At 40.1% G+C, this 15,892-nt stretch overlaps 1 protein-coding gene and 1 long non-coding RNA gene across 7 annotated transcripts in view; one reads left to right on the plus strand and one right to left on the minus strand.

The window, feature by feature from the left end:
• IQCH (IQ motif containing H) overlaps positions 1-15,892 on the plus strand; it is a 218,903-nt gene that overhangs the window by 30,189 nt on the left and 172,822 nt on the right. For 5 of the 6 annotated variants that reach the window (XM_040493057.1, XM_040493060.1, XM_040493058.1 and 2 more), the window contains exon 5: positions 8,024-8,140. The exons of the other annotated variant lie outside the window; for it this stretch is intronic. In XM_040493057.1, the coding sequence (XP_040348991.1) occupies positions 8,024-8,140 (117 nt within the window). The remainder of the gene's footprint in view (positions 1-8,023; positions 8,141-15,892) is intronic. 6 annotated transcript variants of the gene reach the window in all.
• LOC121041883 (uncharacterized) overlaps positions 10,624-15,892 on the minus strand; it is a 57,049-nt gene continuing 51,780 nt past the window's right edge. The window contains exons 6-7 of the long non-coding RNA XR_005795884.1: positions 14,345-14,411; positions 10,624-12,741 (exon numbers count right to left, since the gene is read on the minus strand). This is a non-coding gene — a long non-coding RNA (uncharacterized LOC121041883). The remainder of the gene's footprint in view (positions 12,742-14,344; positions 14,412-15,892) is intronic.

The raw sequence follows: 15,892 nt of genomic DNA on the forward strand, positions 1-15,892 counted from the left end.
TGCTAACTCCCTGGGCTTTGTTATGACCAGTAAGTACATCAGCTCTAAAATCTGTTTCAAGCACAACAGCTTCTGACCACCATGTCCTTGTCTGCCAGCTCCCGTAGTATGTTCTCCCGACAATTCTTCAACACTCTAAGAACCTTTACCGACCTCTCAGTAGTTCACTTTTTATCACTTTTGCCTTATGGTCCTTTTCCTCCTTAGCTAAGTTAGGTTGCATGCTTGTGGCAGAAACTGTTGCTTCCCTAGCCGATACCCAACCCCCTTTCTGCATTACAGACAGCCGTGATTTGGTTCAGGACGACATCACGCGCGAGGATGATCCCTCATTTCTGAGGCCTCCTTGCCGTTAAGCACGACCATGTGTCACAGTTCTGTCCAGTGAGTACTGAGTGGCTGATTTTTAGCTAGAGATATGGCTGCTCAATAAAGACTATATTTCCCAGCCTCCCTTGCAGCCGGACACAGGACCAAGTACTGGCCAATGAAGTGTAAGGGGAGGTATCGTGGGCGGTTGTCTGGAAACTTCCTTAAAAGATGGCTGGCTTGCATCCTTTGACCCTTTTCCTGCCTTCTTTTATCTTGCTGCCTGGAAGGAAGCTATGATGGCTAGGACTCCAGTAGCAAACGTAGACCCACAGGAGGAAGCCTATACACTAGGGATGGCAGGGAGCAACTTCATGAACTTCCAAACCAAGCCTGAAAAGCCCAGCCCCGGACTTCGTATACACGAGAGGAATCCATTCTGTCTTATTTAAGCAATACTCTTCCAGTTTTCAGTCAGAGACAAATGTAGTCCTGGCCTTCCCATTACCAAATTAATTAATTTTTCTATGTGTGGATTTATATTTTATGTCTTCTCCTTTGTCATCATGGCAGTGTCTCTCTTATTAAGGCCTTCGATTTTGCATTTATCCTTTCTCATTAGCCATCAATTTCTCACTCCTCAACCACCCCCAGATCTTTGTATGACTAGCTCAGTTTTTTCATTCAGGTCTCAATACAACTGTCATCTCATCAGAGAGGCTGTCCTTGACCACCATATCTAAGGGATTATTCTCCCTTAGATTCTCTATCCCATTATTCTCCCATTATTCTCTATCCCACTTATGGCCATCTGAAATTAATTATACATCTGTTTACATGGTTATTATAATTCCTTACATCCCTTCAAGAATATCAGATCATGTGGGCAGGGACTTTTTCTTATTCACCCACACCTAGCAGGCTTTTTTTTTTTTTTTACCTTTTATCTATTTTAAATGTTTATTTATTTTGAGGCAGGGGGAGGGACAGAGAGAGAGGGAAAGAGAGAATCCCAAGCAGGCTCCACACTGTCAGCTCAGAGCCTAATGTGGGGCTCAGTCTCATGAGCCGTGAGATCATGACCTGAGCTGAAACCAAGAGGCAGATGCGTAACCGACTGAGCCACCCAGGCACCCCCACCTAGCAGGCTCTTAATAAATGCTGGAATGAATGAATGAATACATTTTGTTGTGAGTAGAGAAAGAGAGATAGAGGTTAGGGGAGGTCTCCCAGAGGACATTGTGCCTGATCTGAGCTCAAGTTTGGAAGTAAGAGTATGTCCAGAAGACACCAGAGAGAGAAGAGGACATTTGCCGAAGAGGGAACAGCATGCTCACTCACAGAGATGGAGAGGACATGTTGTATGTGGCCACAGGCTGGCTGCTCTATGAGCAGTCACGATAGAATGTAGCAGAGGGGGCTGGACGGTAGGAAGGGGCCAGATTATGCCACCCTAAGGGAAACTTTTGGGGGATGTTAAAGAGGTAAGAGACGTATTTTAATTAGTGATCAGATACTCCGTCCTTCCAGAGTTTATGCAGAGGATGGACTGGCAGTAAGGAGACCACCACACTGGCCATTGCAGAGGTGTATTTAACAATCAAGGAGGGCCCGGACCAAAGCAAGGCCCATGAGGATTAGAGTGAGAGTAAAGGATTTGGTAGATAGGAAGTTGCATCAGGAGTGTATCAACTAACATTTCTTTACGACATGGCAGCATGTTACGATGGAAAGAGGTGTTAAAGTCAGAGACACAAATCAAATCCTACCTCCTCACTAGTGGGCCCTTGAGAAGTCACTTAACCAATTATCGTCATTGGTAAAGGAGTGATAATATCACATACTCCCTCTTGTCCTTTTTTAAAATAATTTAAGGCTTATTTATTTTTGAGAGAAAGAGAGACAGAGTGTGAGAGGCAGAGGGACAGAGAGAGAGGGAGACACAGAATTCAAAGCAGGCTCCAGGCTCTGAGCTGTCAGCACAGGGCCGGACACGGAACTCAAACTCACAAACCGTGAAATCATGACTTGCGCTGAAGTCGGACGCTTAACCGACTGAGCCACCCGGCCATCCATCTCTTGTCCTTTTAAAGGCTAAAGTGAGTCAGTTGGATTAGGACAATACCCACCTGTTATGGTGCCCGGCACAAAATGGGAGCTGAGTAAATGCTTGCTCTCTCCCCCAACCTTTCTCATCGTCTACAACTCAACTCCTACAGGAATCAGAAAACAGGAGGGGCCCATCTGACTAGGAGTAGTTAAGTCTTAAGGTTTTGTGAACCTGAGGCAGTTAGGCAGCAGCTGGGTAATTTAGAAGCAGCTTGGAGTTAAGTGATGCTGTGATTGTTGGTCCCTCCAGCCCCGGCAGAGAGGTAGAGGGGCTGTCGTACATCAGAGAGTGATAGAGTTGAAACAATAGTAAATTCATGAATAGTTTGATTTTAATTACCCTTTAATTTTAAATAGGCCTTTTTACTAAGGAAATTATTTTTTGAATAGACACAAAAGTAGAGAATGAAATCCATGTAACCCACAAGCAGCTTTAACATTTGCCATAACGTTACCATTCTTATTTCATCTGTTCCCTCCACATTTTTTGAAGTCTTATAATATATTATTTATTGAGAGAGATGGGGGAGGGGGGAGAGAGAGAGCACACGCAAGAGCTGGGGAGCAGCAGAGAAAGAGGGAGACAGAGAATCCCAAGCAGGCTCCACATTGTCTGCACAGAACCCGATGTGGGGCTTGAACCCACAAACTGTGAGATCATGACCTGAGCCGACATCTAGAGTCGGACACTTAACTGACTGAGCCACCCATGGCCCCCGGTGAAGTCTTTTAAAGCAAATCCCAGCCATCATATTATCTTACCCTTAAGCCCGTCAGATAAGGACTTAAAAAAAAAAAAAAAAAAAAAAAACTGGGGCACCTGGGTGGCTCAGTTAAGCGACCGACTCCGGCTCAGGTCATGATCTCACAGCTCATGAGTTCCAGCCCCGTGTCGAGCTCTGTGCTGACAGCTCAGAGCCTGGAGCCTGCTTCAGATTCTGTGTCTCCCTCTCTTCTGCCCCTTCCCCTCTCACACTCTGTCTCTCTTTCTCCTTCAAAAATAAATAACATTAAAAAATTTTTAAAAACCCAGGAAAACCACAACTATTATCACATCTAACAAATTTAACAATGCGTTAATACCATATAATTTCCAGTCATTGTTCCGTTTTCCCCAATTATCTTGAAATTTTTTAAATTGTTTTAATGTTTATTTTTGATAGAGACACAATACAATGAGACAGAGCATGAGCGGGGGAGGGGCAGAGACACAGACTCTGAAGCAGGCTCCAGGCTCTGAGCTGTCAGCACAGACCTGAGCTGAAGTCAGATACTTAACCGACTGAGCTAACCAGCGCCCCAGGTCTTTTCTTTTCTTCCTTTTTTTTTTTTAAGTTTATTATTTATTTGAGAGTGACAGAGACAGTGTGAGTGGGGGAGGGAGAGGGGGAAGGAGAAAGAGCGAGAGAGAGAGAGAGAGAGAGAGAGAGAGAGAGAGAATCCCAAGCAAACTCTGTACTGCCAGCACAGAGCCTGACTTGGGGCTTGAACTCACGAAACTGTGAGATCATGACCTGAGCCAAAGCCAAGAGTCCCTTGCCTTCCCACTTCCCAACTGAGCCACCCAGGTGCCCCTACCTCAGCTCAGGTCCTGAGCTCAGGGTTATGAGTACAAGCCCTGTGTTGGGCTCCATGCTGAGCATGAAGTCTACTTTAAAAAAATTATATAAAGTAATATATAATATATATGTACATAAAGAACTCATGGCTTTTTATATATTTATAATATATAATTATATATATATACACACACACACATACACACACACACATATATGTGTATGTATATAAGGAACTCATGGGTTTTTATATATTTGAAGTGTTTTGATCCATAGCAGTCATTTTTTGGCCAGTAGGCTCCCGAGTAGTGCTTTATCATTTCAAGATACTTAACGTACATTAATCATTTCAACCTCACAAACAACCCTGTAAGGGTAGGTATTATTACCCAGTTTTACAAATGAGAAATCTTGAGCACGTGGCCTGAACCACGATTTGATGTCTATTGTTCTTTCCATTAAATATAATAATGGTTGAAAGAATCAGAGTATTAGAGGCGACTGGATTCTTTTTTCTTTTTTCTGGTTTTGAGATTAAACAGCAGAAGTCTTTAACCAGTGGGAATATAATATTAGGCGATATCCACTTTAGAAGGCATTACTTGCAGCAAACACGGTTGAGAATAATGTTATGCTGATAATACTGTAACTTAGTAAATAGCCTGTCTCAACTTTGTTTGTGAAGCATTTCAATTTTGATTACTCTGTGCGGGATCTACCGCTCGGATGTATGTCATTTTATGGTCTGCCCATGTCTGGGGAGCTGGTATTACACGCTGCCTAGTGTTTTTAATTCAGAACTTCTTCGAAAAGAAACCTTAGCCTCTTATGTTTAAACCCTAGTTTTAATAGCATAAGCTATTTCCTTCTTATATAGCTTTGTGGGCATAGTAATAAAATAAATACCACAAAATCACTGATGAGATGAAAATTGAGCTCCCTGCTTCTGTGCAGCCATGTAGGTAAAACAGTAATTGGCTCTGATAATAACTTTTGTTCTTACAAACCAAAGTCTAAATGAGAGTCACATTTGATATATCTGCTTGTAATTACTATCAAAAGGAGAGAATTCTACGTTGAGATTGTTTAGTGACTCAAGATAGATTAAATAAATTGCTGCCTTTTCTTGATCAATTTAAGACAAATTTCTGAAATTATTTTTGATATTTTATCTTACTGTCAGGAAAAAGGATCTTCCCGAGTTTGCTCTTCAGCATAGTGGAAGGATGAATTTTTTCTTTTTTAAATTGACAACTATTGGGGCGCCTGGGTGGCGCAGTCGGTTAAGCGTCCGACTTCAGCCAGGTCACGATCTTGCGGTCCGTGAGTTCGAGCCCCGCGTCGGGCTCTGGGCTGATGGCTCAGAGCCTGGACCCTGTTTCTGATTCTGTGTCTCCCTCTCTCTATGCCCCTCCCCCGTTCATGCTCTGTCTCTCTCTGTCCCAAAAAAATAAATAAAAACGTTAAAAAAAAATTTTTTTTAATTGACAACTATTTTTCTTAAAAAAAAAAATCTTATTAGTAGATCTGATAATGCAGCTAATGCTTATAAGTATTTTCCTATATATCTCGATAGGTGGTTTGTGAGACAAATTTAGGTGATGAATGTATTTGTAGTGATTTACAGTGAAACCATTTGGTATGTTAATGTTATTTAAATGCGGGCTCTTTTAATATGTTTTTAAAAGGGAAATTTAATCATGTGTTATAATATATTATTTTGGCATACCCATGCTTTGGTGCCAACAGAGTAAATATTAGAATATTAATAATTTTAAAGGACCTCTCCCATAGCTTTAGAAAACGACTGATAAATAATTGATATTACAACCTGTCATTTCTTTTGGATTTCTATTTACATTTGGATTTCTTTCCATAAGGAGCTATGTCTAATGCCACAGAAACATACATATGGGCAGAAAACCACCAGATTTTAATGCCACTTTTAACAATGGCTCTGTATTTGGTCATTTCCTCCCTACACCAGTACGACAGCCACACAAAGTTGATGGAGCATAAGAAAACTAAGAAAATGCTACGGTCCACCGAGCCAATGATCCCAGAATTAAAAAGTTCTAACAAAGCTTAGACATGATAGATGAAGCTATTACCGTCAATTGTATCCAGGGTTCACATTTTAAAAACACCCTAATTACAGAAACTACATCCAGTCAATATAATAATACATATTAGCAATTTCCCAATCCTTGCTGGATGGGAAATTATTCTGAAATTTTAATTAAGAAGGAAAAAATTATGTTCAGGTATTAATTTCAGTAAAAGAGGCATTCAGCTTCCACGCAAAAGCCCCGGAGTAGTGCTGGGAGTGTGGGTTACCCACAGAAGGAAAGCCATTTATAATTAGGCACAACATTGTTTTCACAACCACATGTACTTCAAGGAGGAGGAAACAGAAATGCCTTACATGCAACCTGTATCCCTGCATGGGTTAAATGAAGTGGACAGCTGAGCACAGTTATTTAACGATTTGGTTTAAAAACTGCTATTTAAACAAATAAAAGGAAGGTTTGGAGCCTGTGCTAAGAAATAACTTATCAGGACAGCACGCATTCCATAGATATTTCTGTAATGTTCTCCTTCACCTTGACCTCAGGCACAGCCCACTTATGAATGTTGATGACCAAACAGCCGGGTCATGAACTAATTAATCTTCCTGGTTTCTACAACCATTTTAACAATTGCATCAGATCACCCCCAGAACTAAGACACTCAATTGAAAGGAAAAAAATTTTTAATTGCTCACAACACTTCCTTTTGAAAAAGTCACAAGGGACCCATCTTTTAGGATTCCATTTACATGAAATGCCCAGAATGTCTAAGAGACAGAAAGTAGACTAGTAGTTGCCAGGGGCTGGAAGGAGGTGGAGGGAATGGGGAGTGACTGTTAATGGGTAGGAGGTTTCTTTTGGGGTGATGGAAATGTTCTGAAATTAGGGGTGATGGCTGCACAGCTTTGTGACTATGCTGAAAAATCACTGAAGAGTATATATACTTTTAAAGGTGTGAATTTTATAGTATGTGAATTACATATCACAATAAAATGTCACAAGACTTCAGAAACTGTCAGTAATGTCATATTCCTTAAGTGTCAACTTACCTTTTAGCATCAAATCATAGAAAGCCAAAGCTGGGGAGGTTGCGGGGGGGGGGGGGGGGGGCAGGAGGGGTAGGGGTGGAGGTTGGAGGGTGGGGGTGAGGTGAATAGTTCTCCAAGAGACCTTCAAGTCTAACTGCTGCGTTTGGCAAATAAAGAAACCGATTTTCAAAGAAGGAAAGTAACTTACCCAAGGTTACATGCAGGCAGTCGGGGGCGGGAGGGAGCAAAATTGGAACTTAGGCCTCTGCACACCTACCCCATGCCCCTTTCCACCACCACGATGCTGTCTTCTCTGGTGGTTTATAGTTAGGCATCGCAGCCGTAGCTAATTTGAATTATTTAAAATGAGGAACACGTGGTTCAAACAAGATGCCTTTTTTTTCCTAACGAAAGCACACGTGTATCCCATAGCAAAACCTCTGTGGAATCACTAAATTTGTTGCGGTAAATTCACCAAGTCCCCACTGAGATTTACCTGTAAATGTCCCTTGAGGAAAGTGGCCACATTAACAGACCAAGGGAGCCCTCTACCTGTGTATTTGTAGTATAGATTTCATTGGCAAAAATCCTTGACCTGGAAAGCTAAAAATAAACCGAGACCAGGTATCCCGGTCTTTTGCCCACCTTGGTTGGCTTCCAACATCATTTTTGAGGAAATGAATGGCGTCCAAGGTTGTGTCTGTATGAGCGATAGGATACGTGGAGGAAAATCTGCAGAAAGTTCCTTTTCTGTAAATAAAAGAGACCAATTCGCCTAAATAAGAAACCCAAATATATATGTATATGTATATATATATATATTTTTTTGCAATAAGAATTACATTAAAATAATTATTTTCAAAGAACTTCATACTCCTTTGAGGATATAAAATGTTAGTAAGCATTTTTGTTCATTCAGCATGAAAGTTTCATTGTTTCTTTGTTCCAGCGAAAGATAGGGTTGAATGTAAAAATCATGCACGATCCTGAAAACATCCACCACAGAGGTGCTATAAATTCGACCTATGGAATCAGTTTGCCATACATTAATCAGAGAAAAGCATGTGTAAGTAACGAGTTGTTTTCATGAGCTCTTAATTTCTTCAAGAATCAAAAGTCATATATTTTGTAAGATACAATGTCGATTTTAAGTAAAGATTTTGATCCTTTTGTTCTTAGAATTTGGGGGAGATGAGGTGGAGTGGCTTTCATTTGGTTTATAATTACAAATGATGAAAAATGTGTAAACCTACTTTTAGAGGATTTCTTTGTAGCCCATTCAGTTTTGTCTGTTTTACCTGCCGTTCCTAAATAATCTGGCATCGTAATTTTAACAAGGATGAGATAATTTAACAACAAAGAAAATGAATAGAGGAATTTTAAATATTTTATTTCTTTGATAGCAGGCTCACCACTAGAAAAAGCAAAAGGAAACAGCAGCGTATCATTGGCTTCCATGGCATATGATCATATAGTACACAAAATTTAAGAATATTATTCTAAATCTGAAGCAAGCATGAATTAATTCTTTATGTCAGCAAAAGGAAGAGAGGGAAGAATAATCAAATGCAGATTGGCATTAAATGATCCCAGAGTCTGTGCCTCTATTTGGCTGCTAGGTGTCCCAAAGCCAGGACTGTACTTTCTGTGTTGTGGGGTTTTCTTAGGAGATTTCAAAGAAAGGCTTCATTTTCATTGAGAAATCATTTGATTTGAGATTATTTCTAAACCTGAAAAACAGTTACTGAGATGACATCTACAAATTTTTAAATACACTTTTAACCTCGAAAGCTCTTAAATGCATGCTTTGGTGAAATCAAGACTACAACCAAGATTAATTTTAGAATTCAATTGCAAAACCATTTCTAACCAGAAGAGTCTCTTAGATTAATCTTCTGAATTTCCTACGCAGACATTTTCATCTGCCTGCTTCATTCATGTAACCCTGAACTGTATTTTTAGTTTCTTTATATGTGCCTTATGTTATTTTATCAGCTTTGGCCTGAGAGCACTTTATCATAGAAATACTTCTATAGCCTAAGAAATAACCGGAAAGTTTGATATTTTTATTCCTGCTGAAACTTTATTTAAAATGTCACTGTGAATAATGTGAAAAGGTTTTTATCTGCCTCCCATGAGCCCAAAGCCCTTGAAATAAAAATATTATTTCTCTGGCTGCACAGACAGAGGCAGATTTCTCTTTTGTTGCTGTTGGTTTTCCCCTTCCATCTAGAATTAATATTGGCTTCGCTGGTGGAGTGCTGAGGCTTTGTAGCCCAAGGCAACCACCGCGTTTCAAGCAAACTTTTTCTGACATCAAAGTTTAAAAAGGCATACCTCTAGATTTACAGAGGACTATGCTTTACTTTCATGAATGTGAGTGAAGATTCAGAAATTAATAGGAATTCAGAACTCTACCCAAAATTGGGGGCAGAACCTTAGTCATCTGTTATATTCTTTTTTCTAATTCCCAATAGGATGAGTGCTTTGGGGATTGTGTCCAAGTACTTTGAACACACAGGGTTTGGGAAAGTACTTTGCCTCACACGACACATAGATAATATACACTCATTTATTATACTGATGATCCTTTTTTCCCATTAAACTTAACTCCAAGAAAATCTATGCCAGCGTGCTCTAAATGTATGTACATTATACACATCTTGCTCACGCTATCGGCATTTCAATCCAAAGAGTTAATCCTATCAGTTTACGTTGATGTATGTATATACAGTGGTACCAACTGAAAAATGGTACTTTCAGTTTGGATTTATAAAACAGAAACACTGTGCCAAAAGTCCTGTTAAAGAAATATTCGGGTATTGGTTTTAAATAGTCATGTAGAGCATTTGGGAACAAATACAGTTGTGATTTACCACTTATAAAAATGTGTTTGAAAGCACTTACCCAAACTGAAGCAATGTGTCTAGTGTTGTGATGTATAGTTAATTAGAAAAGCAGCATCAAGGCTAATCCTTTTTTAGAACTACTCTAAACACAAAGGGGATTATGATTTGGCTGCCGAGGGCCATGTGTTCCCTTACTTCCTATGAAACTTGAACAGCTTGTCAAAAGCTTGTAAATAATCTTAGACATTTTGGACAGAGCAAATTTGAATATGCAGCTGATTTACATGATTAGTTCCTAGAAGCTGATAGTTTCTCCATTTTATGAAGAGGTATATCCTTCCTGATCATAAGGGGCTGATGCAAAGATTTTAGTGCATTGAAAACACATATACCCCAGACAGACAGACAGACAGACAGGCACACGCGCGCGCGCGCACACACACACACTTCCTTCAGATTTTTATATCCTGTAACTCTATGTAAAATCAATTTACAAAAAAGTACTGAAAGTGAAACTCACTAGTGATTTTTTCCATATCTTAAATCTGCCAAATTAAGCAACGACAACAACCCTCTAACACGTTTTAGAGTGAAGCCTCACAGGTATGGGGAGACAAGAAGAAATCTCTGATCTTCATAATTCCTCACTGACATCTAGTCCCACTTAGACTTTCTAAGGCAACACATTCAAAGGCCTACAGAAAATTTGACTTTGATTTATTTGTTTTAAATAAAAGGGGTTTCTTACAAGGCTTGAAACATGTCTCTGTTAGCATGAATTTTAAAAGAACGATTATGAATGCATAACAAAATAGCCAAACAAAACATTGCTTTGTACTGCTGCACAAATAACTCTGATGATAACTGTTATGACCTAGAAAAGAAGCATAAAAACATTTTTCTTGGTGGCAACATATAAGTTGCTGTAGAATTATACCAGTTCTGGTCCCACTTTCCAAATAAATAAATATATAATGCAATGTAAACTTAGAATCTTTTATTTATTCATGAGGTTGAATTTAATACTATTATGATTTCCCGATTTTATGAGTCATCCGTTATGCAGTGTTGTTCACTAACTTAGTTGGGTAGCAACCACACTTCACAAATCATAGTTTCATTCTTTACTGTTTTACTTGGGGTGTACATAGTAATCTCTCTCGTGAAAGTACATTCATTTCGGAAATGATAAAGTAATGGAAAACGAGGCAATTGTGTTAATGTCAAATGATTAGAAGCACCAGAAGTAGGGGGGAGGGGTGCTCGGGGAGGTGGGGGGAAGAAGGCCGATTTCAAAACATGATTGTGTTTTAAGCCCATGCATATGGCCACAATTACAGTCACAACGTAATTTGGCAATGGTAGCAGAATTAGATTTAAACAAATTGATGTTACACTGCAGTAATTCAGAATGAGCTTGTTGCATTTATAAACCATAACAAGAAGCAGAGTGAATTAATAAACCCTTCTTGTCACTAAAAATAAAAAAGGGAATAATTGCTGAGATGGAGTTAACAGATGACTATAGTCAGCATCCTTTCAGCCTAGATACGGGAAAGTGAAGGTCACCCCCATCTCAGATGACAAAGAGGGGACATTTTGTTGGTAAACAAATTAATCTTTTGAAAGGTCGCCATTTGTTTTAAGTTTTTATCCAGTTCTTGTCATCTGGAATCAGAGATTGACTGTCATTTCACTAGGCAGGGGTGCAGTTGAAGCAGACAAAGCTGCTTCCGTACATATCAGCATTCCTTGACAAAACTCGGTGCCTGATTGTGATGCTATGGGCTGCTGGTTTACAGCTGTCTCCGGACAAGAATGGAGGCCCACCGCTGAATTCCAATAAGATGGGCCTGCATATTCAGCCTGCTGTAAGCTGGCCCTCTGCCCACAAGTAAAATGTATTGTAGTTGAAGCCAGCAATTATCTCTTTTACTTCCTTCTGTGCTGCTTCTGTTCCTTTTTTCCAAAAACAGATGTGGGTATTCACTCAAGTTCTGCATCTATTTCTTCCTCACACCTGCCGGGTCAGAATTCTGACAGAGGTAGAGTTTGAGGGAGCCAGCCGACAACAATCAGACGTAATTTCCTTGAGAGCGGCTTAAAAAGAAAATGTTGATTTTTCAGGAAATGTGGAGTCAGCATCTTGGTCCCCCTCCCTTTTCCCAGGAGCATTTGGTAAATTAAATTAGTGGAACAAAAGGAAATAGCTTTAAAGACATTCAGAAATGCCATATCCCATTTATGACACACAGTCATTACCCAAGGACTGTGATGGCATGCACAGCATCCCCACCTCTATCGTTAGAGAGCGCTTTCTCATCAGGTTGCTTAGAGTTCTCAAGAAAACAATGACTTCTCATGTTCCTTCCTCCTGATTTCCTAAAATATATCCCACCAATATGGCGGTGGCGGTGGTGGGTGGAAGGGTCATGCATCGCCTTCGTATGTGGCTGCCGTCTAGAATTTTAGTTCTGCCTGGGTTTGGAGTACTGGAAAAGCTGAAGGAAGTGATGACAGAGTTATCATCGGCTGCTTTCTGGCTCTCACAAAAGCCCACGACGGCTCTGGGGTGGGAAGAAGCCATCAGAGGCTATGCTTGCATCGGATATCATTCATCAAAAATCCAGCGGTAGTGAGTTCTCCAACTTCTTGAGGGTTTCTTGCGTGTTTCCTGAGTTTCTGTGCTGAGATCCTGCATGCATTTCCAGACCAACCCTATGCTGAACTCCAAGCACCTGCTGGCTCTGAGCATAGCAATTCTGGGTCCGACTGCCTGGTGTGAATCTTGCTAGATGGGGAATCTCCCAGAAACAGCCTGCGTTATTTCATAAGTAAAATGTCCATAATAAGAGTATCCCATAGGATTGCATTGAGATTTAAGTGAGAGAATTCAAAGCACTTAGCAAAGGTCCTGGTACAAGTAAGTGCTCTGAAAATGTTAGGACTAGAGACAATTGTGATATTGTATTATGCCATGTTTTATACTGACGTTTAAAACTTACATTCACGTAGGGGTTGAGGGAGAGAAACAAAATATTACTGAGATAGCTTCCAAAGATTCTATTTAATATTTCCTAGGATGATGCCTTTTCCCCCACACTGATACCAGGGCAGGGACCTTGTGGTCTGATCCATTTGCCTGTTTTTCAGATCTTCCACTGCCCCGACCCGTGCTTTGCTCGTATTAGGTGCTCAGGAGAGAACTGGTCTGTCTCCTCCTTCATCTAGTCTCTGCTTGAAACTAAGTGACTGATGCCAAGTCTAGAAGTGAAGAAGCGATTTTGCTGGCCCCGGTTACCCTGGTTGCACGGGGCATCTTCCCACCGGGCTGTCCGATAGAGTTTTCCTAGTGAAATACCCTTGCTCCTGGATTCCTACAACAGCCTCGCCACCAACTAGCTGTTTCCAGGAGCAAGTTACTCTACCTTGTTCATTCTCATTTTCCTGGGTTATAAAATGGGGAGCTTGGGTTGGAGGCCGTCTGGTGTGGTGGGAAGGGTTTGGAATCCAGTGGATCGGTTTGGGTCCTATCTGCCATTTTCTAGTTATGCAACCCAGGTGAGCAAATGCACATCTCGGGTTGTCAGTTTCTTCCGCAGGGTCAGGATAATGGTGCCCATTAGGCAACGGTGTTCTGGGAATTATAGATACTATAACATTGCTGGCACATAAGAGGTGCCTAATAAGGGTCTTGCCTATGTAGAAAATGAACTAACCTTAGAAATCTCATACTTTCTTCCCCTTCTTCATACCTATGCTTCCACAAAAGGATCTGATTTGGCTCCTCTCACACTTAAGTATAAATGAGTAAAAAGGTTTAATGCTCTCGTTTTCAAACTGTTACAGAGAACCCCAGTGAGTTTCGGGGAAGCTGCAAACATTCAATTCACACTTAATTTTTTTGATAAATATTTGAACGATTTTAAAGTGCAGCAAAGAACAACACAGACATACTTAAGTTAGGTACCAAATTTTAGCACATACTAAGATACCAGCAATGGGTTAGTTTGCACTGGCGGGTTAACTCTGAGCGCACGCGCGTGCACGCACATGCACGTTTGAATTTCTTATAAAGATGTCTTTCACTAGCTAGGGTGAATCTTTGTACTGGTCACGTTTTGAAATTTAGGTCTGCTCATATCCACTCCTATAATAATCATACAGATAAATAAGTGAAGGCCAAATACAGGTCAAGGTCTTAAAGCGGTGCCTAGCCCCTACTAGCGTTCGACTGGTATTGGTATCACGACACACGTGAGCTATCACGCCTTAAAAGCCAGGCAAGTTCTCTGGAGCTCACATTTGGCAGCACAAGAGCCAATGGTACATGGTAAAATTACAATAATACACATTGCGATGCGATTATATAGCATTATAGATCATCTCATTGCTCATTTTAAGTTTGGGTTGGTTCTCACCTGGTTGGAAATGTGCTGCACACGTTCCATCTGGCAGTGCAGGGTCGGCCTGTTGCTTCACTTACAGCTGTAGATAAAAGGTCAGCAGTAAAGCATCATCTTAAAATTTGCCTCAACCCACAAAACAAAAGTAGATTGTTTTGAAACTGAGTGAATATCCAAAACAAGAGGGTGCAGAGATATCCAAAAAGAAATTTAAAAAAAATTTTTGTAAGCTTATTTATTTATTTTGAGAGACAGAGAGAGAGAGAGAGAGAGAGAGAGAGTGGAGTAGGGGTAGAGAGAGAGGGAGAGACAGAATCCCAAACAGGTTCCACACTAACAGCACAGAACCCAATTCAGGGCTCAAACTCACAAAACTGTGAGGATCTTGACCTGAGCTGAAACCAAGAGATAGAGGCTTAACTGACTGAGCCACCCAGGCGCCCCTAAAAAGAAATTTAAATGGGATGTGATGGAACATCTTAAAATGTTACATGACATGTTTGAAAAGTACTTCCATTATTATTATTATTATTATTATTATTATTATTCAATAATAAAAGCACTTATGAACTGTGCCAGACACTATGCTAAGTGCTTTATGAACACTATCATATTTAACCCTTATACCTATAAAATAGATGCCATTTTTATAACCTTTTTACACATGAGATGGAGACTAAGATTAAGCTACTCACCTAAGGTTGTGAAATCAGTAGGGGAGTTAGGATTCAACTTACTGATGAAATCTACTGGACATACTCCCTAAATTAAGTACTCACCAACTGATCCTTAATTACCAAGGAATTTGAACATGTGTTAGATACTGTTGAGATTCTGTTTTGAAACCAAAAATTCCTACTGTTCTTTAAAGCTTCTGGACCATTTTAGTTGAGGGAGATCCTGAGGTTATAAATACCATAACAAATTGTTAGCTATTTGAAATTCCTTATCTATTTGCATCAGAATTTTCTCTGTCTTGTCCATGCAAGAAAAAAAATACAGAAATAAATTGTATGCTGAGATGGATGTAAGATGGTAGTTATTATCTGTAACTCTTGATTTCATAATTTGCCTTCATCGAGACAACCTCATTGTTTCCAGTGTTGATTTACATATACATAGATATATACATATACATGTTTATATATAATTCAACATATAGAATTATACTAAACTCTTATAAAACTCGCGTTTACTTACCTATCAGAATTCTATTTAAAGTTGCATTTGAAAAATAGGTTCTACTCCTGAAAATAAATTTGAAAATCTTTGGCATGGACTATTACCTCTCCCATGGGTTTTTGTTTTTTAACAAGAGTAAATCCTCTATTTAATTGAACCAAAGGAGTGAGACTCTATTAAGGGATTTCAAGCATGAGTGGACAGGGAGAAGGGGGATTTGGGGATGCAGGAAGAGAGCTTCTCACTGCTCTGGAATCATCCCAGGTCAGCAGCCACCTGCTAACCAGCTAGCCTTGCTCCCTGACGTGACCCACTGCCTTTGCACTTTGTGACTTGGGCTTTGGACTTGAGTTTTGGTAACTAGGAGGCTGTGTTTCTAAC

Source organism: Herpailurus yagouaroundi, unplaced genomic scaffold, assembly GCF_014898765.1.
Source record: "Herpailurus yagouaroundi ecotype Mexico unplaced genomic scaffold, PumYag 184, whole genome shotgun sequence".
NCBI classification, from domain to species: Eukaryota; Metazoa; Chordata; class Mammalia; order Carnivora; family Felidae; genus Herpailurus; species Herpailurus yagouaroundi.